The 27,959-nt window shown below is 46.5% G+C and overlaps 2 protein-coding genes across 8 annotated transcripts in view; both read right to left on the bottom strand.

Moving 5' to 3' along the window:
* Positions 1 to 3,398: 3,398 nt before the first annotated feature.
* Positions 3,399 to 19,637, bottom strand: LOC144945924 (fructose-1,6-bisphosphatase 1-like). Of its 2 annotated transcripts, none has more exons than XM_078874575.1 (8): positions 19,348 to 19,637; positions 17,302 to 17,474; positions 12,741 to 12,903; positions 11,450 to 11,542; positions 6,966 to 7,106; positions 6,055 to 6,192; positions 5,480 to 5,599; positions 3,399 to 4,607 (listed from the first exon to the last, which is right to left on the bottom strand). In XM_078874575.1, exons 2-8 carry the CDS (start codon positions 17,469 to 17,471, stop codon positions 4,416 to 4,418), a joined length of 1,017 nt encoding a protein of 338 aa, XP_078730701.1. In that variant the 5' UTR covers positions 17,472 to 17,474; positions 19,348 to 19,637; the 3' UTR covers positions 3,399 to 4,415. The 2 variants fall into 2 exon arrangements, with proteins under 2 accessions (XP_078730701.1, XP_078730702.1); XM_078874576.1 differs by having other exon boundaries at positions 19,354 to 19,634.
* Positions 19,638 to 25,960: 6,323 nt separating this feature from the next.
* DPP9 (dipeptidyl peptidase 9) overlaps positions 25,961 to 27,959 on the bottom strand; it is a 43,863-nt gene continuing 41,864 nt past the window's right edge. For all 6 annotated transcript variants that reach the window (XM_078874569.1, XM_078874570.1, XM_078874573.1 and 3 more), the window contains one exon: positions 25,961 to 27,312. In XM_078874569.1, the coding sequence (XP_078730695.1) occupies positions 27,220 to 27,312 (93 nt within the window). In that variant the 3' untranslated portion in view covers positions 25,961 to 27,219. The remainder of the gene's footprint in view (positions 27,313 to 27,959) is intronic.

The following is a 27,959-nucleotide window of genomic DNA, read 5'->3' as shown; positions in this document are numbered from 1 at the left end:
GTCACGTGACGTGAGGGGCGGGGGGGACGTGGGGGGCTACCGGGGGGTGGGGAGCGGGGGGCTACCGGGGGTGGGGGGGCGGGGCTACCGGGGGGGGGGGTTGAAGGGGGGCCGAGGGGCGGGTGGGGGGGCCGAGGGGCGGGTGGGGGGGCAGGGGGGCAGGGGGGGCCGAAGGGGCTTCACGCGCCCCGATTCTGTGGCAATGTAACCGTGTCTCTGTGTGTCTTGTCTCTCTCTCTCTCAAAAATTTCACACTTAACTTCTAATTTAGCAATCTTTGGAAGAACGTAATCAACCAGGCTATGCGTTAATTGTGTGGTGACCGACTCTCTGTGTTGCATCGTCATTCTCTCAAATTTAGCAATCTTTGGAAGAACGTAATCAACCAGGTAGGATGTTGACTGTTATGTTAGCCGACTCTCTGCGTTGTATTGCATTATATTTCTAAGTTTGCTATGTTTGTTTTCTCTTTCATTTGTACCTGATGATGATTGCTTGTGTTTCAATCGAAACGTCGTATGCTATTATTAAATTTATTTTTTCTTTCTACGTAATGTTTACCGAAAGAACCAAAGAGCGATTCTAAAAAGGTTTTACTGGTAGGAACCTCCTGGTTACACCAGCCCACAGGAGATTATTGTGTCCGTCGTGCAGGGAGGGGAGGGAGTGGCTGGGTGGGGCTGGGTGGGGAGGGTGAAGCTGGGTGGGGAGGGTGGGGAAGGGCTGGGTGGGGAGGGGCTGGTCACCCCGTGGTGCCCTTATAAAACTCAACGTTTAACCTACTCACGCCGGCTTGTGCCCGCCCTCACAGTCGGGCATATTTGCGGAATACACCACGCCGCCGTTGACCCTGGCCATTGACCGAGCAACCCAACGTTCCTACCAGCTCCCTCCGCAGCAGGAATGTGTTTTTTTGTCAACACGTAGTGGTCGGTCGTAGTGGTAGTAGTAGGAGGCTTTCGCGAACAATATTATCCATGATCAAGTTTGTAATTAGTTTTGGTTAGATCGCGTGTCGTCGAACACGCCACCACCCGACGCAGCCAATTAGTAAAAGTTTGTCACTTGAACAAAAGTGCACAAATAGTTACTGTATCAGCACTAACCGGTTGTGTGTTGGAGAATAAACCCACGACATTTACAATTCGAGCACTGTGACGTGTCGCTGGTGATTACAACCGGCTTCATCAGGCAATTAACTAAAATTGTGAAGAAGTCTTCCTGCTTCCGTCTTAATTAAACGAAGCTATTTTTTTAATGTTACCAGGTAATGCCCACTGAGCTATATGGCTCTTTATTAGCAGCTACCTGGCTATCACATATGATAGAGCTCAACGAAGTGGCTTTGGGGCCGTCCATACATGACGTCATCCGATTTTGGACGATTTTTGACCCCCCCACCCCTCGTCACGCTGCGTCACAAAAAGTAAAATCCCCCTCAAATATGACGTCACAAAGCTCTGCCCCCCCCCCCCAAATAAAACATGCTTCAAATCGCTTTAAACTATTGTCATTGTAATGCGTATTTAATGTGGCGCTGCACTATGATGTTATTAAAAAGTCTATTTAATTAAGTAGAACGTGTTGTCTATATTTATTTAAAGTTACGCATTTTGATGTGACGTCACATTTCTCAAACCCTGACCCCCCTCGTCACACATCTTCACAAATGTCTGACCCCCCCCCGCCCCCCCAGGTGCGTGACGTCATTTATGGACGGCCCCTTATCATCATCTGGAAAGTTTATAGCAGTAGCCAAATACTCTAAACGCCGTGGTGTTGATTCAAAAGGTGGAGGGGAAAACCCCCGAGGCCAAGGGAGAGAGAACCCACAAACTCCAAATATACAGCAGCAGGCGTCAGGATTTGGGATCGAACCCACGACCTCCTGTATACCAGGCGAGGTAGTTAACAGCTCTTGATATAAAATCAGGGTCGCAACTATGGCGTTATGCGGCGTTATGCGAAGCATCGGGGCCTAGTCGGCCACAAGGGGGCACCGAACCAACAGATATGTTAATAAAAACGATTTAAAAAGATTATTCAAACAATTAACCATAAATGCCAAAAAAATTGTTATAAATGAAAAAAATGTCATAAAAATACACACAGCGTGAAATAAAGCAGCGCTACTGCTGGTGTTTGTTACTGAACACCACAAGACTTTTTTGCTAACTGACATGCACATGAAAACAAGACGCATGATGACTGAATTATGAGCATTGTACCTTTAAATATTTGTATTAATACTGTCACTGTGAGGCTGTCTTCCTCTAAACCCAATACACGGTGCAACAAAAATAATATATTTATTCTAGTTATAGCCTACGTAATTATTGTATACGGGTTAAAACCATCCGTAGCTATTTCAGTGAAAGTGAGTCGGGAGAAATGAGAGGGCCCCCGTTGAGATAGGTAGCCTGTGTATATCAGGCGAGGTAGTTAACATCTCGCCACCGTAGAAATTATCTCATTATGGGAAAGTATCCCAATCTGTGGGGATTGATCCCATTGTGGGTATTGGTCATTGTGAGATCCCAACGCTTCCTCTCATGCGAGCAGTTGCTAGTGATCGTTCTCACTCACACTACACCAGGCTTTTCCAATTTGAGCATTGTGGAGGCTGCTTTTTCTGTTTTTGTTTTCGCATGAGGAGTTGTAGCCCAAATCCGGACATATTTCTCGTTCAGCTTCGGTCCATCAAAACTACCGTGCAGTAAACTGTAAATAAAGTTCAACACAATACCAGATCTCGGTACAAAGCAATACCTGCCACCCGAACACAAATGGCATTTCCCGGAAATTAAAGTCAAACCTGAACAGGTGGCAATCCTAAGACACATTCCAAGTGCATATATGAAATCTGGATCCCGACTATAATTATGAAATAAATTACGGATATTTTTTTCAGTAAAGTTCAGAATGATCAGGAAAGCACTGGAAATGTAAAATAATTAAGGTTATTTCCAGATTTTGCTGAAGACCTTCCAACACTTGTTAAAGCCATGAAGATTGTTTGACCCTAGTTACCACACTGGTAACTGCAGGTTGGTGAAACGGCGATAGGGTCACCACCAGTTCAACGATCACTCACCACTGACATTAGCTATGGCCAGGCATCGAACTCAAGTTTACCTGGTTCATTTTTCAGTGCACTAACCATTGTGGCACCTTTCCACTCCAGAATGTGTGTAAACCTTGAAAATGATCTCATGTCCTATACTGTGTGGATCAGAAGTCACGATAAGGGACCTCAGAGGTAGCTCTATATTTGCTTCCACGGGCCATTCTCTAACATGACAGGTCGCGCTTCTACAAGATTTCAAATTGGTTCTTTGTACAATGACACAACACTGGTAAAACAATCGAGATAAAATGGCAAGAGAAAAAGAAACATTCAAGGAGATATTTATTTTTCAAAATATGCACAGCAATGTTGTTTGTTGGTCTTCGTTTCATTGTTTTAATCATTGCACGGTACAACAGACAAAATCGTTCGCTGAACACCATTGTATTGTCTAATCATTCACCATACCTCGTCCCAAAATCACAATAGCTAAACCAAGCTAAGCAGTTTTATTAAATCACTTCAACAAGAGGTCTCAAAGAGCCCGTATTGTTTAATTAAATCATTTAAATTTACAAAAAAACACTGTTGCTTAATTTCAACGCGCGATTGGAAGCATGCGAAATTAAATCCTGGTCACAGGGCGTTAACTCAACCCACCATCAACATCCCTGTGGTCTATAAAACAAGTACCACTTTGTGGAAAGTTAACAGTAGTTGTGCTGTGGATATATTGGCCCCCTGTCATAGGAATGTGGAATTCCAACCACTGATTCAGGACCCACAATAAATGCTATGAATTGCACCATACTCACTTGAGCATGAAGGCACTTTGGTCAGTGAATGAAAAATGCTCAGAGAAAGATTTAGCTTTCCAAGGCAACAAAAGATGCATTTGACCTTTTGACTATTAACAGCGACATTTCAATTACAACTTGGGCGTGAATATCTGCGAACACAACCTTTGTGGACACAGTCAAATCTGATTCACAGTCAAGATAACGTTGCTGCGCAACGGGTTGATCATATTTTCTTCACAAGTTTATTTTGTTTCAGTTTCAAGTTTACTTTATTTAACCAGATGAGAACTCAAGACACCAGAAGAGTCTCATTGGCAAGAGTGACCCGGATTGGTGTACGATTCGTGTAACCTCCCCACCCCCCACCCCCCACCCCGAGTGTGTAAATTATACAACCGCCAATTACATTTTAAAGCTACTTGCAATTACAGACTTGTAGAGAGAACACCTCTGCGGTTGATTGGACCTCTCCCAGCCCTGGACCCCATCCCCTCCTCCCGCCATCAGCCCCCCACATGCACCGATGTCAGCCGCCCCCCCTCCCCACTCTATTTGGCCGCGTGCTTCTTCGCGATCTCCATGAACTCGGTGACGTCGTCTGGCGATCCGAGCACGATGGGCGCGCGCTGGTGCAGCGAGTCGGGCTGGATGTCCAGGATGTGGCGTGTCCCGTCCGTCGCCATCCCTCCCGCCTGCTCCATGATGAACGCCATGGGGTTGCACTCGTACAGAAGCCGCAGCTAGGAGAGGGAATGCGGCGTTGACAGTCGTGCAGCGTATTCATTTGTAATTATAATAGCATTAACGCAATTTGTAACACGCACAATATTTCCCAAACGAACGTCACAGGGTTGAACGCCATGGAATTGCACTCATATAGCAGGCGCAGCTCGGGGTGTTGACAGTTGGGGAGTGTATTCATTTATAATATAACTAATGCAATTTGTAAGACGCACAATATTTCACAGACTCGAACCTGGGGGCAGTGGATATGGACCGAGCGGTAGCGGTGTTTGCTGATAATTGCAGAGGTTCGCGCTTCAAATCCGGCAGACCACTGTGATTATTTACCGCGGCTGTATTAATCATAAAAAAAGGATGGTTCGCTTCAGTGGATGTTAATGATTCCCTGACGTCATTGTAAACGAGTAGGCCATTGTGTGCCGGCATCATGGTCCTAATTTGAAAAATTGCACGCATTTCACTCATGAGGGTTGATACGTAGCAACCATCGCCCCCAGCCGGGAAGACGAATGGCAACGAAGCTCACGGTCCACCCTAAACCGCATCCACCGCACAAACCATGGCAGATGCGGACACGTGATGCACAAATGGACAATTAAAAACTCTCAAGTGTGTGACTGTGGGATCATCCAGAACAGACCATACACAACAAATAACAACGCAATGCCCGATCCACAAATATGAGACATCGCAGCAATACACTCCACTGCTCCTGACGCAGTTATCTGGTCTGACCAACCTGAATACGAATTTGTAGTTGATCTGCGTCTACATCAGCCGTACGAAAGAAGAAGATGGACTTGATGAACAGACAGGCGAATGCATTCACCAAAGGTGACATTCACACACACTCACTCGAGTGACTCACCTTGCCCTTGGGGCTCTTGCTGTTGGCAGGGTAGAGGAAGATGCCGCCGTACACCAGTGTGCGGTGCACGTCCGCCACCATGGAGCCCACGTAGCGAGCGCCGTATGGAGAACTGCCATCCTGCAAGACAAAAATCCCCCCCGTATAGCTGTAACATACTATTGGGGCAAGTGCTGCTAGCGAGGACCCATGAAGGCCGGCACGGCACACGATGAACACCATGCCCGGCCGCCTTTGTCTCCCCAGTGGCGATGTATACACACCGCACCAGTACTCATTTCAGGCTGAGTCGACCTAGGGGAAGCCCAGCAGCAGTTCAGATAATCGTCACTGGTGTTGACCGTGAGCGGGAATCAAACTTGGGTCACCAGGTTTGTAGCGCAGAGCGCTAACCGCCACAACACCGCCATCCTGAGCATTTGGCTGCTATAAATGTCCACATGATAAGCCACTTCGTTGAGCTATCATGGCCAGGTCGCTTCTGAAAAAGCGAAATAGCTCAGTGGCCCGTATCTGGTAAAATAAAGAAAATTGTTTAAATAGCAAGTGAGCGTGCCACTCCCTTAACTTCGCACCTCGGGGAACTTCTTCTTCTGCACGTACTCCGTGACGGCTGGTTCAAAGTACTTTGCGTAGCCCTCGTTGAGGCTGTAGATCTTCCCCTTCTTCTTGATCCTCACGTTCTTCTCTGTAAGGATGAACTCTCCGATGGCCTGCGGTGGGACACACGAAATAACACGAACCTCTCCCGCTTCCCCGCAGAGGCCTTTCAAACAAAAGCAACCCACAGTGTCGCTCTGTACTCCTGCTATCTGCACACCAATTCATCGCCTATTTTAGACTCTTATATGTTTTATGTAGCTGGCTCGAGTAAGCCATGCCCAGTCACTAGAGGCGCTACATTCTCCACAATGTCAACAATATGCCCCCTACCCACCCAGAGATTTGATGAGTTGTCACAACTTAGGGTCGGGCGGTGACGTGGCCTAGCGGTGGCGCTTTCGTCACTTTCTGCAATGCTCACAGTTCAAATCCCGCGGCCGCCCTGATTATAATTACTCTGCGGTTGCAACAACTATAATAATACTGCGTGCGATTTGCTGCACAGTGGAAGTTAAAGATCCCCCGTCATCATTCACAAGAGTAGGCCATTGCTGACTGGTGTCAGGGTCCAAATTTGCCAAATTCGAAAATTGCCCGCAAAATTACTCAATTGGATAATACGTGGAAATCATAGCCCCAACCCTCCCCCCCCTACTGGCAGACTGATGCCTCGGGTATCTCTAGCAGATGAGACCATCCTGATCTCGAATTCTTACCTGCTTAAAGAAACTACAAACCCAAACAATACAATTCAGCAATCCACGCTTTGTTTTTACAGTCCTTGTTCATTCCAATATAAATGCGGTCGCTCAATATAATTGCAAGTATTTTTATATTTTTTAATGATACGCATGTGTGCGAGGGCGCCGAGGTAGTCGCATACCGGGTCCAGCATGAAGCAGTTGACGCCCTGTCCCGTCGAGAGCGTGAGCAGCGTGGCGCTGCCGTACAGGGCGTATCCGGCCGCCACCAGCGTGCGGCCGGGCTGCAGTGCGTGCTTCGCCGTGGGCTCTTCGTCCGTCGTCTGCAACGAGCGCGAGAGATGGAGAGAGAAGTGGGGGGCGCTGGCTCACAATGGCCGTGTTGGATCAAAGTTCAAAGTTCATTTATTAGGTATAGCCCTGTGAGCCATTCGGCTCTTGAATCGGGTGCAACCGCAACAAACAAAAAACAAAAACATGAACAAGAAAACATCTTAAAGTGACTATGTGCAAACAGAAAATCCAAGAAAAGACAGAATAGTGGACTGAGCTAGCAAACGAAGAGGTCCCAGAGATTTAAAAACTGGTTCCAGCCTCCTGTGATATCACCGACTTCAAATTGCTGTTGAGTGCTTGAATTGCACTGTCAATTTGTAAATAATATAAATCGTAATGGCCTATATTTGCCCAGGCTAACTTGTCAGCAAGGGGTAGTGCAGCCAAAATGTATTGTTGTAACATACAATGTGTTGTCCTTCGCCCGCGATTACGATTATCATGGTTGGCTACGTACGGTGCGAAAGGCGTTCAACATACATGCTCCCATATATATTCTTTCCGACTTCACCAACCCACACTGATTAGCGTGGTGGAGTAGAGATAATCCGGATGATCCTCGTGGCAAGGGGAGGGCCTCATCCAGCAGTGTATTGATAAATGGGCCGTACATTGTACATTTAGCCAGGAAAGCCTCTCTTACTTTCAATACTTTTTTCAGCGGGGCACTGAATAGAGGTCCATACTCTTAGTTCTTTTGGTAAAGTCACATAGGTAAAAAATGAAATTAAAATTAATAATTTCATTTTTTTCCTACGTGACTTTACCGAAATAACTAAGAGTATGAATCCTTGCAGTCACGAAAGCTTCAAATCTAGAACTGAATAGAGGTGTTTGGTCAATTCTATTGGTGAGTATTTTTCATGTACGGGGTAAACAGCTCGAGAACCGGGAGAAACCCCAATAAGAGAACTATGGCGTAATACACAAAGATCTGCATAATAAAAACCATCAACTGTTGTACCGCTACCTCTTGGCCACTTTTTTCTGGCTAGGCATCAAACAAAGATGGTCACTGCAACGCGCGCATTTCAGATGCGCTTCTGCGGCCATCTGGAATGATCTTCCTTCCGATATTCGCAAGCCACTGTGGGAGCTATGCACTTTCAAATCTAGCTCGAAAACTAATTTCTTTAGACCTACTTTTTGTGTTTAGTTTGTTGACCTTCCCCCGCACCTCCAATTTGCACGGTCGGCTACGTACAGTACAAAAGAAGTTCAACATACATACCTTGCAGCCAAAGCTTACAACACTTGGTATTTCTTTGGCTGACACTTCACCGTCAAGTCTTGACCAACTGTCATCATCCTTTCTAGTGATGCGACTTGCCCAAGATCACTACGTTTACTGAACGGTTGATGTCATGTCTCTCAACTCACTTGTGTTCTCTCGTACACGCGTTTTACTCTTCCTGTCTCTCAGTGCAATTCCCAGCATGCACTTCTCCAACGCTTCTCTTTGTACGCTTTTAAGCTATTGTTCCACCTTTCCTTGAATCGCTGTCCATGTTTTCCAATACACGCATCATCGCAGGTGATATACACTCGTTAAAAACTTTAACGGAATTATCAAAGACCGTTATGCCTAGCCTTTGCCGACGATTAAAAGGCATTTGACTCAAGTGCATATTGATGTGTGTTGAACTTCTTTCGCACTGTACGTAGCCAACCGTTCTAATCGGAGGTGCGATGCAGTCATGCAAGCTCTCACAAACCCAAGGCCTTCGTGACAAAATATATATTTACAAATAACAGACACCATTTACAAAACAACAACAGCTGAGGGCGTTACACAATACAAACTAAGAGAGGGAGTTGAAAAAAAACAATAAAAATCCCTAAATGGTGCCCAGCCTTGGCTGCTCACCAATGCAACACTCCGTTGTTGAACTTTGATCCACGAGCTCAGCTTTTTTTCCCAACAAAACGCCCACAATGATCATAGCACAGCGCAATGGTCGCAAGACTATAGTCCGAGCGCGCAGCCGGCGGACGGGACACAAACAAGATAAAGGGCAGAGAGCAAATTACATCAGATAGCCCACCCCAGGTTCAACAAATGGACCCAGCAAATTGGCGAAGCGAGACAGCGTCCCTCTGAAAATTCTGTAAATAGGTTTGAGATTCAACAAAAAAAACTAAATTATTAGAAAAACACACACTGGCATAACGTTGTACGGTACGGTGGTGCAGTGTAATCTTGCGTATCTGACTCGCTGGTATAGGCGAATATGTGAAAGGGACGTATGTCCGAAGATTTATAGAAAATGATAGTTACACCGTGCACAATTCCAGTAAACGCGGATCCATTGGATCAACGTTGGGCTAACGTTGGTCTATACGTTCCAATCACATGCCGCTTGAAACATGGGAAAATTGCTTTACTGTGCTGTATAAATTTCGATTTAAAGCTTTCGTGACTGCAGGGATTCATCTTCTTGGTTCTTTTGGTAAAGTCACGTAGAATGGAAATAATAAAATAATAACAATAAAACATAATAAAATAATTCTCACGACGTTTCGGCCACAACGCAAGCAGCTGTCCTCAGGTGGAGACCAGGTCTGTCGAGGAGACAAGAGTCTGAATGACAAGCCCCAGGCTTGGAGCGACTATTTAAGCTGGGATAGAGGGGGCGAAGAGCGCCTTGACAAAATAATTTGCATATCAAGAGGAATTTAGCATATTTATGGAAAATGCAGATATGCGATTAGTACTACTTGTGAAATGCGTAGGAGGTTTGGCGAGGGGTTGCGTAGGAGGTTTGGTGAGGAGAAGATGTGCTGTATAAGTACGGGAATATAGGAGCCCTTTAGAACACATGACACTGTAAAGAGACATCCATTCAAGCGAACGTTTTAAACTCTTTCCCGCACTCCCTGCCACAGAAAGGTATTCATCAGATGGCAGTCATATCCATATATTGGTTTTGTTTTCAGAGCGGGAATAGAAGCTAATTTAAGTTTGAAAATAATTTTAATGATCGTTTTTGTGTGCAGACATTTGCGATGTGGCTATCGACTCGCTAAACTTGAGAACCAAGATTATTCGCGGGCGGTTGAAACCTCAATTCAATCCCAAGATCTCAGCTGTGACTCTTTTACAGGTGGCTTCTGCTAAGTTTCGCAGTTGGGTGCGATGGTTGCTATGCATCATCCCAGTGGGGTAATTTTTCAAATTTCGGACCATGACACCGGCACACAATGGCCTACTGTTGCGAATGACCATCACGGGAGCTTTAGCGTCGACTGCAGCGGTCTTCACTAATTTTCAGAGGTGGGACATCAGCATTGTGAGGGCCGTCACACATTTGAAACCATTGGGTTTGACAGCATTATGGGGTAAATCTATGGGACCTTTTTCCAGTATCAATGCATATAATTATCAGAGCACGTTTGTTTGCATGTTTTGCAGCAAGTATGTGGGGTTAATTCAGACTTGATGCCTTGCAAAAGGTATCTATTTGGTGTTTGAACATCTTAACACCTTCGATTTAAAGCTTTCGTGACTGCAGGGATTCATCTTCTTGGTTCTTTCGGTAAAGTCACGTAGAAGGGAAGTAATAAAATAATAAAACATAATAAAATAATTCTCACGACGTTTCGGCCACAACACAAGCAGGACGGCTGCTTGTGTTGTGGCCGAAACGTCGTGAGAATAAAACATAATAAAATAATTCTCACGACGTTTCGGCCACAACACAAGCAGGACGGCTGCTTGTGTTGTGGCCGAAACGTCGTGAGAATTATTTTATTATGTTTAATTTTTATTATTTTATTACTTCCCTTCTATGTGACTTTACCGAAAGAACCAAGAAGATCTTAACACCTGTTTTATTGCCAGAAATGGTAAAACCTATTCTTATTTTTCATCATTGTGGGGTTTTTCACATTTGTGCATTGTCAGGGGCTGCACGTCAGGGGCCGCACTAAAGGTCACCAGGGGCTGCCAGTGGCCTGCAGGGCCTTGCCATGAAGAACACTGCTCTACTGTGAAGCAGAAGAAAGCACTATTTTTATGGTTAATACACTCGCAGCGTTAATCGGGGCGGCCACTGGATTCCAATCGTGAACGCCTGCGACAAGTGTTACCTTTGGTTACGAAAACAATTAAACAAATATAAAAAAAATTACAGAAGTACAGTGCACACAAGTACATTTCACCACCCCGAAACGCCGCAGTTCCATGTCACTTCAAGCGAGAGTCCCGCACTCACAAATAAAAGCACACCCTCCACTGTTCGAGAGTTACAGGGTGTGCCAGCAGGAAAAGCAGTGATGGTGTGGTGGGATCGACATCGTTAGCTATGATGACCTCTTGACTGTGAAGTACCTTTTTGTAAATGGCAAAGATTGTCCCAATGGAGGCCAGGCAGTCGATGTTGGAGGAGCCATCCAGAGGGTCAAAGCAGACCACGTATTTGCCCTGCGAACGTCACAAGGCGACACGTTACACAACGTGGGTTTACACCGCGGCTTTTTAGTTTTATTATGGGACTAAACCAGGGGTCTATGGGCCAAACGCTTGCTAAATGGGTGTGCTTCCTCCTTCTTGAGAAAACTCAGACTTGTCTGTCTTTCTTGGCTGGCAAACCTTCACGTACATCGGTGTTTTACACAAAATACAGAGATGTGAACACGTTGAGGGGTGATTTTATTTGGACCATCCTGGTGGATAGTTCGTTTTATTAGGGTCTGGGTTGCATATAGCCCGTGACCCCATTTTATGTAATTGTCCACAACTGGTCTTGAACAAATACTCCTGCTGGACTGTGTTCCGGGGTTGTTTATCAGCCTCTACCTTCCAATCCCCCCCCCTTCACACTTAGACCGCGGCACTGTCTCTCTCACATCTAAATATTGAGCGGATACATCCAACATCACGTGATAGAACGAAAAAACAGTAGCTACAGACAAATATAATTTTTACGGGCCTTTTCCAAATGGTAGGCCTCACGTTGCCGCGGAATCGTGTGAAATAAAGTCTCGGGCCGGGTATAGCCCATGAACCTTGTAGGTTCCCCCACCCTGATCAATCAATCAACCAAGTCTTTATTTCTATAGCACTAATTCGTGCAAAAGATGCAATTCAAAGTGCTGTACAGGTAACACAAGTAAAAGAAAACATTGTTAAAATACTAAATCAAAAGAACAATAAAAGCTATTTCCATACAAAACTAAATTGCATTATAATAAATTGATAGTGAATGCATATAAAAAAAACATATAACACTATAAAAGTATCCTAAGTAAAAGCAAGTTTAAAAAAGTAAGTTTAAAAATGTAACTTAAAATTGCTTAATGATTGCGAAGCCCTCAGATGCCCTGGCAGGCTGCTCCACAGGCGAGGACCATGCACACTGAAGGCCGCTTCTCTGGGAGTTTTGGTCCCTGGCCCTTGAGGTGACTAAAAGACCCGAACCGGAGGTTCTGGGGGATCTTGTTGGTTCACATCTCAACATCATGGAAGACATGTATGCTGGTGCCAAACCATTCAACGATTTAAAAACCAATAAAATAATTTTAAAATAATTTCTATGCGTGACTGTCAGCCAGTGCAAAGACTGTAAAATAGGTGTTACGTGGGTGCTCTTTCTGGTTTTCGTAGGTCATCCCTCCCTGACCCGCTTTTCGGCTTCGATGATGATGGCTTCCTGGTCCTCCTCGGACACGAGAACGCAGGTGGCGAAGGAGGCCCGCAGCAGGTTCACCACGAGGTCGTTGGAGAGGACGTCGAGCTTCTTCACCTGGTCGCCCGTCGTGTTCGTGCTGCCCGCGATCCCGTAGCTGCGCGGGGATAGATCGACGGCGATTCATATTACAACGTGGAGAACACGCAAACTCCAAATATACAGGCTTCAGGGTCGGGATCGAACCCACGACCTCCTGCATACCAGGCGGGGTAGCGAACATCTTGCCACCACGAAATTACGGATGTTTCTGTGGTGTAACGGTGAGCATGTACGTATGTTCAACTTCTTTCGCGCAATAAGTAGCCAACCCTGCTAATTGTAAAAAAAGGTGTCAGTTTTGTTGCCAGATAGAAGGGTAAAAAAACAATTATCATATTTTTTACTGGCAAATGAGGTTCCAATGGTGTAAATGCTTAGCCCGAGCTCTCATACTCTGATGGTGCATTGTCTTTGAGTTGTGCGCCTTTTGGCGTCATCTGGTCCAACACCATGTGAGACTAGGCTCTAAGGAAAGCTGTCTCGGGTGTGGACCAATCAACTTCAAGGACAGTGCAGACATTATCAGAGTTGTGTTTTTGTTTGCATTATGACTGCAGGTATTGTGGTCTATGCAAACATGACTCCTTGAAAAAAAAGGTGTCAGTTTTGTTGCCAGATAGAAGGGTAAAAAAACAATTATCACGGGTTCAGCATAGTTAGTCGACGGGCAGGTTGTACAGCCCCCATTGTCGATCTACTGCTAGATGAGGGCTTCTTCGCACTGTGTGGGTTGTGGGGTTCATTCTAGATTTGAAGCTTTCGTGACTGCAAGTATTCATATTCTTAGGTTTTTTCGGTAAAGTCACGTAGGTAAAAAATTACAATTAATCAAAGTAAAGAAAAATAAAATAAAAATCACGACGTTTCGGAGACAACACAAGCTTCCGTCTTCAGGTGGAACCGTCACAGCACGATAGCTGTATCAAGTGAGAGAAATACCAAGAAAACAGTATTGTGGGGTTCATTTAACCATTCACCAAGCAGGTCAGTGCGGGTTGTTGGAGATGAAGAGCATAGTTATTGTTGCACAGTGCAGTATATAGATGGACTTTGCTGGAATGCCCTCTACTGACAATGTAGCCCTGCAGCAGCCGATAGCACCTGCTTTATGCACTGTGGTCACCCATCCTAGCACTATCCAGGCTAAATTCTGAGAAGCTTATGACACCTGATGAGATCGGGTGCTTCCCAGGTGATTTGGCCACGTGTGTGCACTTGTATGTACCGTACGTAGCCAACCGTGCTAATTGGGAGATACTTAAATGCATATGTAGTGTGCAATTGTAATAAATGACTCTAAATTAATGCTTTTAGTATGTATCGTACGTAGCCAACCGTGCTAATCGGGAGATACTTAAATGTATTTGTAGTGTGCAATTGTAATTAATTACTCTAAATTAATGCTGCTGCTGTGCTGTTACAAAGCGCTTAAGTACAAATGAAACAGGTTTAACTTGCTTACACACACATTCCGATACGTAACCTCTGCAATTCCATCCGTCTCCTACTTCCCCACCCCCTTCAACTGCACCCACAGCCCCGAGTCTAATAACCGACTCAGCAAGGGCAGAGGAATCTATGTGAGGGGTCAGTGGAGAGTTTGCAAGTTTGTAAAGTATTTAAACGATGCAATGTCAAGTTACTTTGTGGTGCGGTGGTGCAGCGGTCAGCACACCCCCACAACGGAATCAGAGCACCACGTCCGACTGCCTGCCGCACTCACCGACGCGGCGATGTTTACGGTCAAGCAAACCCAAACGCAACAGACACAATGTGGCGAGGCCTTCATCCAGCAGCGGATTGTGACAAGGGGCCGAGGCGGTTTCTAATGGAGGCCCTTCCACCAGCAGTGAAGAGAGCAAATCATTGAATAGTTGCACCTTTACTTGTATGTTCCGACTTGGTCTACTCTGTGCTAAGGGCGACCCACAATTTGTGCAAACGGGTTAGACGTATCTGCCTTCGAGCAAATCGCATGACTTGAGTTTACCGACATTCCTGTCATTCTCCTGCTTCCACTGCTGTTGCATTTCCACTGGTAAAGTCCAGTGGAAATGCCCGCCGCTCTGAACCCTCATCGCACTACTCATCCGCACTGGAAACACCCAAACCCCCAACACAAACAGCACCGCTCCAGGATCTCTCGCCGAGTACTGCCCCGGACTATTTACCCGGCACAAAGATACCGAAATCTATGCATACACGTGGCCATCTTAGGGCCCTTTGTCATTCCACTTTTGAACGAGTCTCCCCAAAACCATGAAGGTCCTGGGCATTTTTTAACCATACGGATTGGTGAAGGTGGAGAGCGTAGACACAGGAGCATAGTACAGTCCAACAACTGACCTTGATTCCACTGCTGCTCACCACGTAACCCTGCAGCATCCTACAACATCTGTAGGGTATGACCGTTGCCCACCCAAAGACAACACAAGCTCAACCCTGCTGAGCTTATGAGAGATCTGGAGATTTCATCACAAGCGAGGAATCAAATAGGTTGGTTGCGTTTTCACGTTTCCTAATTTTCAGCGGAACTCAAGAGTCGGCCACCATCCCCGTGTTAACGTGAGCAGCGAGGACACAGCGCCTTCACGCCGATGGCGGTGACGTTCGTCGCGTATTGCTTAAAATAAACTGAATTCCACAGAAGGCGAAAAACTTGATGGCTCACTTTCATTTGTGTCGTTGTTGCAAAAGTGAATTGCAACAGTCTGAACGGTTGAATGCGTTTAATGTTAAACTGGTCGAAAATGTCCTAAACATTAACTCTGAATGGCATTCCCTTTTTTGCAAGCTCACCCTGGTATAATTGCTCTGACCAATAACCATCTGGCGATTACTAGATGTTAAGTTCGCAGCATTTGTTCACAAGCCTGACTGTCGACGAGACTCAGGTGGTCGAAAGCAATCCACAGTTGCCTTGCTGTGACAAATGCTGCTCGATAATATCGGTCTGGAAACCCAATCGGCTGTTTAATCGAACGTATTTGTATTCACGAGTGGATACAGAACCGAGTTCTTCTGCTTATATTTGCTTGTATAATATAACGCAGTTCAATAGAGCCATGTACACGAGAGATAATGTGGGCCAGCATCATTCCCAGCCACCTTTGTCTCCCCAATGATGATGTTTACACACAGGTCACCCGGTACTAATTTTTTGGTCAACTGTCCTAGGGGAGGTACACAACTGGTTCAGATAATCGCCACCGTTAGTCGTGGCAGGGGATCGAACTCACATATGTGGGTTCGTAGCGCCGCATGCTAACCACAATGCTACCCAAAACTACCTAAGCATGCATACACACATACTAACATGAACACATACTCATGCTCACACACAGAAGTGGATGAACGTTCCCACTGGATACTAATTAATAACACAGTAAATAATAATTCACGGCCCTTAGTCAATCCACTGCTGGATGAAGGTCTTCACACTGTGACGAGGTTACTCATTACTCTTTCACTCCAATCCATTGCTTACTCTGAACAGTCGCTGCTGCAATGTCAAAAGGTCATTTGTTAGCCAACACTGCCCAGATCAGGCCAACTTGTATTGCAGTACTGTATGATACAACTTACTACTGAAATTCTAGATTTGAAGCTTTCGTGACTGCAATAATTCATACTCTTAGGTTTTCTCGGTAAAGTCACGTAGGTAAAAAATAAAGAATAAAATTCTATAATAATAAATAATAGAAAAAATAATAGAAATTACTACTGAAAGTAATTGCTGCTCGATTGAACATCGAGGCGGTACTCAAATCCTGTTTACCCCCCCCACCCAGTGGTGTAAGTTCCACATTCCTACGACGGGAGGGCAAGCGAGTCTCTCTATAGACCAAACCCACAAAGTGGTAAACAATGAATGCAATCAAACATCTGCGTCTCATCATCCTCCCGATGCCACTGCGTCGTCTATGCTTGGCTCGTCAGATGGATTTAGAACAAGATTCTGCTTTAATCCCATTTGCACTAAGAGACATTTTTTTGTTGTTGTTCACCTTGGAAAATGTATTCAGGTTTATTTCACCGCTCGCCGCATCCCGAGCGGTGGGGAAAAATCTCTTGGCTACTCGGTGGAGGAGAGACCTCGAAACACGGGGAAACTTTGAACATCGCGGGGGGACCAATCGCTCCACCAAAATTTCTCATAGCTTGACCTCGGGGTGTGTGACCTCGGGGTGTGTGACCTCGGGGTGTGTGACCCCGGTGTGTGACCCCGGTGTGTGACCCCGGTGTGACCCCGGTCTGTGTGACCTCGGTGTGTGTGACCTTGGTGTGACCTCGGTGTGTGTGACCTTGGCTTGACCCCGGTGTGACATCGGTGTGTGACCTCGGAGTGTGACCTCGGTGTGTGACCCCGGTGTGACCCCGATGTGTGTGTGACCTCGGTGTGTGTGACCCCATGGCCGTCGGACTGGAGGCCTTCGAGGATCGCCGTGCTTACAGGTTGGCGAGGCCGGCCTTGCGCACGGCCGACGAGATGGCCTTGATGGAGGTGCAGAGTGCGTTGAGGAGTTGGGTCATCTCGCCCGTGCCCTTGGCCCTCCTGCCCTCTTCCAGCACGAAGCGGGTCAGCGTCACCACGTCCGTGTCGAAGGGGGCTTGGTCCGACATGGTCTGGGGGGGGGGGGTAGCGAGTTACGGTGAAGGAGTTAGTGAGTGAAGGAATGAGTGAAGGAGTGAGTGAGCAAGTTAATGGGTGGGTGGACGAGTGAAGGGGTGAGTCAAGGGGTGAGTGGGTGAGTGGGCGAGTGAATGGGTGGATGAGTGAGTGGGAAAGTGAATGGGTGGATGAATGGGTGGGTGGATGAATGGGTGGGTGGACGAGTGAAGGGGTGAGTGAAGGGGTGAGTGGGAAAGTGAATGGATGGATGAGTGAGTGGGAAAGTGAATGGGTGGATGAATGGGTGAGTGGGCGAGTGAATGGGTGGATGAGTGAGTGGGAAAGTGAATGGGTGGATGAGCGAGTGGGCGAGTAAAAGGGGTGAGTGAAATCAGTGGGTGGGCAAGGTTAATGAGTGGGCAAGTGAATGGGTGGATTAGTGAGTGGGAAAGCAACAAGGTTTGCCAAGTGGGTAAGTGAATGATAGAGTGGGTGGGTGAGTGAAGGGGGTGAATGAGTGGTAAAAGTGAAGGGATGTGCTGAGAGAGTGGGGTAAGTGAATGGCCAATTGAATGAGTTTGTGAATGAAGGGGGTGAATGAGTTGGTGAGTGGAGGTATTTTGGGTAAGTGAATGGGTGAATGGAGAACGTAAAAAGGGGTGGATGAGTGGGTTAGTGAATGGTGAAAGTGAACTGGTGAATGAGTGAATTCCCGCTTAGGTTAATAAAGTTCAATAACGATCTTTACTGCATCCCGTGCAAAACGCGTGTGTTTATACGACTGTGTATGATGTACATGATGCGTGTAAACTGTGTACGTAGTGGGCATAAAACGCCAGCCAGCAACAAACAGCACTATCAGAGTTGTAACAGACAAAGAACAAATTAACACGTGTCAAGCACAGTACATGCATCGTGTATGTATAACACAGCACAGTCGTTTGTGTGTGTGTATATACATAGTAGCTGATAGAGTTTATGTGTGTGCGCGCACATACTTCGTGTACTGCTGCACAATACATAACTTTATGCGCGTTCGTAACGTGTCTTAGTGGCTTACGAACACACAACACGTGGCTTGCAATAGTTTAACATTCACATCCCCTTACATTCTTACAACAAACAGCACGGACATGCACCTGCACCACCACTAAACGCGAGCACGTGGCACTTGTTTCAACAGCAAAGATCTGTACGCAACGTTGCAAAAACAGCGTTGTGTTGTATGGGTGCACCTAGCCTGGCACGTGGCGGCGAGCGGTTGCTATTGTATCGGTGTGTTACTACTGTACTGTGTTGTACACTAACACTCAATGCACATATACTGTGTGTACTGTAGACTGATACTTTATACGTATGCTGAACTTATTTCGCACGTGTGCGTACGACGTGTGTGTGTGTGTTGGTACACGTGTGTGTGTGTTTGTGTTGGTACGTGTGTGTACTGTGTTTTAAACTAACACTCCATGCACGTATGTGTGTGCACTGTGTGTGTGTGTTGTATTGGTATGCGTGTTGCATAGGTGTGTGTGTTGTCTGTGTGTGTACTGTGTGTGTTGTATAGGTATGCGTGTTGCATTGGTGTGTGTGTGTTGTATAGGTGTGTATGTACTGTGTGTGTGTACTGTGTTGTCTGTGTGTGTACTGTGTGTGTGTTGTATAGGTGTGTGTGTTGTGTGTACTGTGTGTTCTGTGTGTATGTGTGCTGTGTGTTGTGTGTGTACTGTGTGTGTTCTGTGTGTACTATGTGTATGTGTACTGTGTGTGTTGTGGGTGTACTGTGTGTACTGTGTGTTGTCTGTGTGTGTGTACACTCAGCGTGTGGTTGCACGAACAACGCCAATTGCAAAAACAAAAACGTCATCTCGAGCAAAGTTAAAATCGCACTCGAACCGCGGAAGAAGTCCACGCGCTTGAAGCGTGGCGCTTGCTGGCAGAGAGAGGAGAGAGATGAGAGATGCGAGAGAGATGCGAGAGAGATGAGAGAGAAGGCCTCCACACAGAGAGAGAGATGAGATGAGAGGTGAGAGAGATGAGAGGTGAGAGAGAGAGATGAGAGAACTCGCGAATCGTGGCCCCCTCTCGAGATGACGACGCTCGCTTGTGGCTGACGTGGAGAGCAGCGAGAGAGAGAGAGGGGAGAGAGCAGAGGCTGTGGGGGTGGCGAGAGGAAAGTTTGCCCCCTGGGGAGGAGACACACACACACAGACACACACACACAGACACACACACAGAGACACACACACACAGAGACACACACACAGAGACACACGCACACAGAAACACACGCACAGACACAGAGACACACACACAGAGGCACACACACACACACAGAGACACACACACAGACACACACAGAGAAACACACACAGACACACACACACAGACACACACACATAGACACACACATACACACAGACACACACACACAGAGACACACACACAGACACACACACAGAGACACACGCACACAGAGGCACACGCACAGACACAGAGACACACACACAGAGGCACACACACACACACAGAGACACACACACACAGACACACACACAGAGACACACACACACAGAGACACACACACACACAGACACACACACAGACACACACACAGAGACACACCCACAGAGACACACACACAGAGACACACCCACAGAGACACACACACAGAGACACACACACACAGAGACACACACAGACACACACACATAGACACACACAGAGACACACACAGAGACACACACAGAGACACACACACACAGACACACATACACAGAGACACACAGACACACACAGACACACACAGAGACACACACATACACAGAGACACACACACAGACACACACACACACACAGAGACACACACACAGAGACACACATACACAGAGACACACACACACAGAGACACACACACACACAGAGACACACACACAGAGACACACACACACAGACACATACAGAGACACACACAGACACACACACACAGAGGCATACACAGAGACACACACACAGACACAAAGACACACACAGACACACACACACAGACACACACAGAAACACACACACACAGACACACACGTGGAGGGCGTGGGTGCTTCTCAGCCAATGCCGGGCCACGCCGTGGCGGTGTTCTTCTGAAACCGCCCCCCCACCCCCCTCTAGGTCGACTCAGCCTCGAATGAGCAATTGGTGCGATGCGTAAATAAGGCCACGAAGGGAGACAAAGGCGGTCGGGCGTGGTGCTGATCGCCCCCCGTTCGTGTGTGCAGTGCCGGCTTTCACATCGCTGTCAATCCCTTACAGACCCCTATAAGTGCCCTAACCTGATTACAATAGACCGTCTCAGACCTTACTGCTCACCCTGTGCCCTTTATAAATCTCAGCATTCGTCCTACAAAGTCCCATCACAAGGGAGAGAAACACAAACAAATAAGACGACAAAACAAAAGTGGTTGCCCGCATTGAAACGGCTGGACCTGAAAAATAAATATTCCTGGACAAGGATATGGGGTGAAGTGTATGGGTCGACACCTATGTCTTCATAGGTGCTGCTATTTCTAGCTAACAACACTTGCCCCAAACACGTTTGTTAAGGCTACACTGGGGCACCTTTGTCTTTGTTTAACCCCCCACGAGTGCCCCCCCCTCTCTCTCTCGTGCGACGACCGTGGAATTATTTCATGAAATCTACGCTTCCCCATTCCACAAAGTGGCCAAATGGCCTCCCCCCAACCCACCTTAGCAGAGGTCGCAACCGGGTACCCGATACCCGTACCCTACCCGATACCCTGGTGCGGCCGGGTACGGGTACGGGTAGACCGTGAGTCACTGGTGAGTAACTGTTTGTCACTCATTTCCCAACGTCTTGTCTCTTCTCACAATTCAAGTTCCTAGAATCAACCCACCCGCGCCTGTAACATGGCTTCATCCCAGAGGTCGCAATCGGGTACCCGATACCCGTACCCTACCCGATACCCGGCCGGGTACGGGTAGCCTGGTATCGGGTAGGGTACGGGTACGGATACCCGTTTTCGACTCTGGTGCAGCCGGGTACGGGTAAGGAATCAAACCCCGTTTGCGACCTCTGCCTGTGCCCACACCCTCCCATTCCGACGCCCGCCAGAGGGTGGCAGTGCTGCCAGGATGCAGGCAGGGGAGAGAGTCGTGGGGTTGGAGGTCAACGGGGTCTTCTGTGAGCCCCAGAGGGCCGGCCCCCTCCCTCCCTGGTGGCCAAAGTTACGAGTTAGGGCCCTCTTGACAACCACCATGATGAGATATCTTTTCAGCAACAGTGTCATAGAACAACAAACTTGTTTAGAACGCGGTTAAAAAATGTACTTTTTTTGTTTATGTAAACGCTTCAATTTACGTTCCACATTTTATTTCCTTTAATTTAACTAGATCAGTCACTACTCTTTGGTTCTTTCGGTAAAGTCACGTAAAAAATGGAATCAAATAATAATAGAATACGACGTTTCGATTGCAACACAAGCAACCATCATCAGGTAGGAATGAATGAGAAAAAAACAAACATAGCAAACTTAGAAATATAATGCAGTACAACACAGAGAGTCGGCGAACACAACAGTCAACACCCCACCTGGTTGATTACGTTCTTCCAAAGAATGGCAAACAGAAAGACAGCGCCACTGTGTGGAGGCCTTAAATAGACAGAGGGGGGAGGGGATTGGGGTAGAGAACAATGAGAGCGCTTCTTGGTTCTTTCGGTAAAGTCACGTAGAAAGGAAATAATAAAATAATAAAAATGTAACAATTTTTTTTTTATGTTTATTATTTCCCTTCTACGTGACTTTGCCGAAAGAACCAAGAAGATGAATCCATGCAGTCACGAAAGCTTTAAATCGAAACAATGAGAGAGTTGTGTGGAATTCCAGACCATAGTGGCAGGAGGAGAGACAATGGACTATAAACAAACCAGCACGGCAATACTTAGAGCAAGAAAATCGGAATCGAAACGTCTAACACGCCCCCCTCAGTGAGGTCACGCCCCCCTCAATGAGGCCCCCCCCCCTCAGTGTGTGAATCTGGCTCTGACACGAGCCATTGCCTCCCCAGCCATTGACCTCACCGCACGTCACTGGTGTTGACTTGTGTTAGCCGACTCTCTGTGTTGTATTGCATTATATTTCTAAGTTTACTATGTTTGTTTTTCGATTGAAAGTCACGTAGAAGGGAAATAATAAAATAATAAAAATACAACACTTTTATTTGATTTTTATTATTTCCCTTCTACGTGACTTTACCGAAAGAACCAAGAAGATATGTTTGTTTTCTCATTCATCCTTACATGATGATGGTTGCTTGTGTTGCAATCGAAAGGTCGTATTCTACTATTTAATTAATTATCTTTCTACGTGACTTTACCGAAAGAACCAAAGAGTAATTTCTGCAGTCACGAAAGCTTCGAATCGAGTTTTTAGATCAGGAACGTTTGGCTTCCGCAAATTACATCTTGGGGCCCCACCTGACCGTTTGCCGCACCGGCTGAGCTGATAATGTGCTTACCTATGCCACTGGGACGGGTGCTGTAATTCCATAAAATCGGACATCCGAGGAAATCACCGATCAGAAATGTGCCCATATATGGTCTTGTGGATTCAGTGTGTGCTCATCCAGAACAGGCCGTACAACAAATAACGACGCAACGCACCGATCCACAAATATGAGCTATGTAGCTTTTTAAAGTGTAAAGGAGAGCCGACACAAGATTGCAGGGGTTTCGTCTTTTAATCCTTTTCTCCCATCCACACCTGTCCCCAGCCGTCCCAATCTCGTTCCCGCCAAAGGCCTCCTCTTCCCGCCCGTTCTCCCCTTATATCTACTCGATCACCCCTCCCACTAACCCTCCTATTGGTGGGAATCCTTCCCCTGACACCCCTACAAAAGAAACAACCTGGCCACAAATGATACCTCAACGAAGTGGCTTATGACGTGGAAAGTTATAGCAGAAATGCTCTAAACGCATGTTTCTAAATGTGGAGGGGAAAACCAGAGGACCCGGAGAAAAATCCACGCAACCACAGGGAGAACATGCAAACTATATACAGTAATCAGGGTTGGGATCGAACCCACGACCTCCTCTAGACCACGAGAGGGAGTTAACATCTCGAAACCGCGATGTCATCAAGCCACATGTCCCATCACAAAATCGACGCTGATCTGGAATCGTGGACTTGCTGCTGTTGTGAAATCCACCCGACTGAGGACAGTGGACGGGAAATACGACTGTGGCCTGCTGCGTGTTTGTTCAAACGCCATGCAAAAGCAAGAGATAATGAAATCCACAGTGCAATTTTGGCAGTGGTTGTCCAACATCGATGCCCCCCCCCACCGCCACATTCACCAAACCCACATTGACCAGTGCGGTCAAACATGCTCAAGTAACCCTCGTGGCACGGTTGCCACCTGCCATAGGGTTTTCCCAGGATCGCCCTCTTTTTGAGGCGCATGCTGTTCCTCTTGGACAGCCTCTAAGTCTTTGTTTTCGTCAATTTCATATTGGCGAGTTGAGGCATTTGCAGGACCGTGAGAATTTTCGACAATGTGGGCAGGTATTCATCCAACAGTGGACAAACCATGGCCCACCGATAACAAGATGCAACCTGCACATATCAAGGTGCTGCGTGTTGTGTCAAGCGGAGACATTTGCTACAGCGGGAGGCACTCACAGAACGCCCAAATTGCCGCACGTTGAAGTTGTTTTTCCCGATGAGTTCTATTGCAACACTCAAACATTCGAAACGCACTCATCTGGAAACTGCAGCGTTGGGTTTCTCGTGGAATTAATCAACTCTGGTACCAATTACTGGGTGGAACAAAGCAAAAAAAAACTAAAACCGCCGAGTAAACGAATACTGTATACTGAACATGAATTCTGGGTGCAAACGTCTGGAAGTGATAGGGTGTTATTTTACAATGGGGCTTTGACTTAAAAAAAATCATGTTGCTGTTGAAAATGAGCAGAACGGGTCAGTCAGATTTTGTTTTTGTTTACTTGGCTATTGCAAGTGCCGCGGTTGAGTATTGACACGTTTCCAGACCGAGTGGCTATGCTCAAAATGTTTTCAGAATGAGACATTAAATCAGGCCTCTTACCAAATGACACGGAATACATACAACCCCAGGAAGACCTTGAAAGTTAAGCAGCGTTGCGCCTGGACAGTCCTTGGATGGGTGACCAGCGTACACAAAGGACACGTGGTGGGCGTTGTGGGCAGTGGGGAGCAGCGCAGCACTTGACCCACCATCACCAAGACGCATTGACCAGCGTGGTGAAGTATGGTCAAATAGCCGTCAAAGGTTGCCAAGGAATGGGCAGGTCCTCTCCTCATTCAGCAGTGGCTGGAAAACACGCTGTATGGATTTACACAAATTTACATCGACTAATTCAGTACATGCTTCAGATTATAGTATGGACATGTAATATTAATGTTCTTGCAATAGTATTGTACACAGCTGCTACGTTGTGTAATACAGGGGATTGTGCAAAGGAGTTTGAGACATAATGAATTATCCGCGTAGGATGTTTGATGCATTACAATAAACACTTCTTTTTAAGTAGCAGACTCGTCAGCTTGGTGTTTAAGAATGGAGTAATGCCGATGTCACTGCACGGGTCAGAGATATGGACTCCAAACAAAGACTTTTGGAAAGGAAGCATCTGGGCTTTGAGTGAATCCAAGATCACGTTGAGGATGCTTGAAGTGTCACAATAAAGAATTATAATAATGAAAAACATGTTTCAATTGGTGGGGGACGTGTGTGCTGGATGGAGGGCAGACCGCCGAGATAGGTAGTGAAGTGGCATCCACAGGTCCGAGACCAAGAGGATGACCTAAAGCCAGATGGTGATGATGGTTTTGCCAGGGAGGACCTCAAAGGTCTGGTGTTAACACTGCAACAACAGAGGGACCTGGCAGAGGCACGCAATGGCAGGGTGTGTGTATGTAGAACTTCTTTCGTACCATACGTAGCCAACCATGCTAATCAGTTGGCTACATACGGTGCGCATAGGCGAAGACTTTCTGCAGCAAATTTAAATGATTTTGAAACAAGCACAATTGTAATACAACTGGCGACTAAAACAATCTGCTCGTTTTGTAAAGTCAACGAGAAGTATGTGCAGTTTGCTATAACAGCTTCCAAAATGCATGTTCTCACAACCCATTTATCACATCTATCAATATTCTTTGACGAAATACAAAGTTGTGAGACGTAGAGAGCACCAGTACAAAGCGATGGTGTCTAGAAACGTAGAGAATATGAATTCACATTCGGATATCACTCACATGGGATGTGATTCCCAATAAATCAGGTACGCACACATTATGCAACGACAATTTATATTTGAATGGAAATTATTATAAAATGTGGAAAGGTGCACTGGTGGGTTGCAAGGACTGACGTTTCGGCGAGCCCTGCGTAATCAGGCAGACGCCAACGCCGTCGCAACACAAACAACAAAACAACGATTGATAAATCCTCTTCAGACCTTTATTTAATTGAATTAAAAATTATTTATACACAGCGCGGTAATGTACAGAACACACACAGGCAAGACTTCCCCCCCACTGCGCGCGAGGGATCAAACTGTTGCCGAGAGGTTACAATCGATTCCCGACCTCGGAAAAAAATCAAAATCGCATCTCGCCGACGGACGAGAACCTTGAGAGCGTTCGGTTTACTCTTTTTTTTCTTCCAGATTTCCTCACCAGACTTTGTTAAAACGTTACACACGATGCTCCGTTAAGACTAAATAAACATGGGGATGACAACAAGCTCCAATGTCTTTGGTCAACTAGTGCAAAATACAGGCTCAACATGCGTTATGTTCGACTTGAGCAACGGCTGGTCGCCAAACATCTCGATCAACGTTGTCATCGCTTATATTGTGGCTTTCGGCGGAGGCGGGAAATACAAACCACCACCCCCATCCCAGATTTGCACTGCAGTCTGCTTCACAGGCACTTTTTTAATTTCCAAAATGTACAGTCTTCCGTAAAATTAAAAGTACGCTGAAAAAAAAATTACATGAAAATAACGAAGAGTACAACAGGATGTTACGAATATGAAAAACAAGCGGAGATCACTCTGTGCAAGCTCATGGGTTCTCGCTGTACAAGTATCGGGAAAGGAAATGACAAAAACACGTGGTTAAAATAAAAGCCTAGCGGTAACTGCGTTTTGTGCTCCATGAACAAAATAATCCGTCAAATGCCGCATTCTTGTTCACAAAATGGTTTGGACGGATAGCGGTGAGAAAATTAATGAGAGGGAGAGGACAGATAGAAAGGATGCAACAGAAGCCACAAAAAATGTACCCAATAAAATGTGGCCAAAACACAAATTCCACATGGCGCAGTGGCACATTATATCGTGTCAAGTCTTCGCGGCACAGTCTATGTTTGCAGAGCATCTCTCCCTCTGAGATTTCACCGCATGCCCAAGTTATGGACACAAGTTTCAAATCCTCAAGACCAAATGCGGACCTTTAAAAATGACAACAAACGTCGAGAGAAGAAAAGCAGCGGTTATGGCTCACGGGAAATGCAGTTGCGATTTCCGTGGGCAAGGTCAGGTGGCCGGGACGCTGGTGCCGGGCTGAGCTGGGTTGGAGGTGAAGCGAAGGGTAGTTGAGTGGGCGTGGTGTGGGTAAGGACGACAGAGGGGGAAGGGTGAGGGGCTGATGAGCGGCTGTGCTGGGAACCAGTGGGAACGTTGCATTGAGAAGGGGCCAGCTCAGAGGTGCTCCTGCAGAAAGTGGAGCAGCATGATCTCGTAGTGCTCACCAGACTCGGCACAGCGAATGCTGTGCCTCTCGTTCGGGTAAATCTGGCAGAGAGACAGGCGGAGGAATGCACAAACACAACGGTCAATATGTTTTTATTTGTCAAGCAAGGAGATACGAGGGATAACCACCGAATAAGGCGGCAAAGCTAAGGCTTGCACAATCCTCACTCACGGCTTCCTTTACAGAGCACCCAATAACGCCCGTCTATAGGGCATTTTGACTAATCTCCCACACTGGCCAGATGTCTCGGAAGGCGGTGGAAGATTCGATATTAGGAAGCCGCTGAAGATATGCACTTTTCAATCTAGATTGAAAACTCAATTCTTTAGAACCGCTTTCTGTATTTGTCGTCCTTCCCCCGCGCCTCCGATTAGCATGGTTGGCTATGTGCGGTGCGCGAAAGAAGTTCAACATACATACAAGTTCCCAAGCTTAAACACCACCACACATGACCTGCTGATCAACTAACCTCTTAAATGCCTCCTTTCCTCAGCATTGAGCTGATGCAACATTTTTGAAAGTAATTCATGGAAATGTCATGAACATTGGGTTCTTTTTCAACATTATCTCCATCCTTTTCAAGGCTCTTGCGCTCACGCTGAACCAGCGCCAGCAATCCATCACAGTAAAAGGATTCATGCAATCATCAGTTTCATGTAACCACTTATGAAAATGATCTTGTACAATG

The sequence above is a fragment of the Lampetra fluviatilis genome, chromosome 39, assembly GCF_964198595.1.
Source record: "Lampetra fluviatilis chromosome 39, kcLamFluv1.1, whole genome shotgun sequence".
Lineage (NCBI taxonomy): Eukaryota > Metazoa > Chordata > Hyperoartia > Petromyzontiformes > Petromyzontidae > Lampetra > Lampetra fluviatilis.
This window is presented reverse-complemented; position numbering and strand designations above follow the sequence as displayed.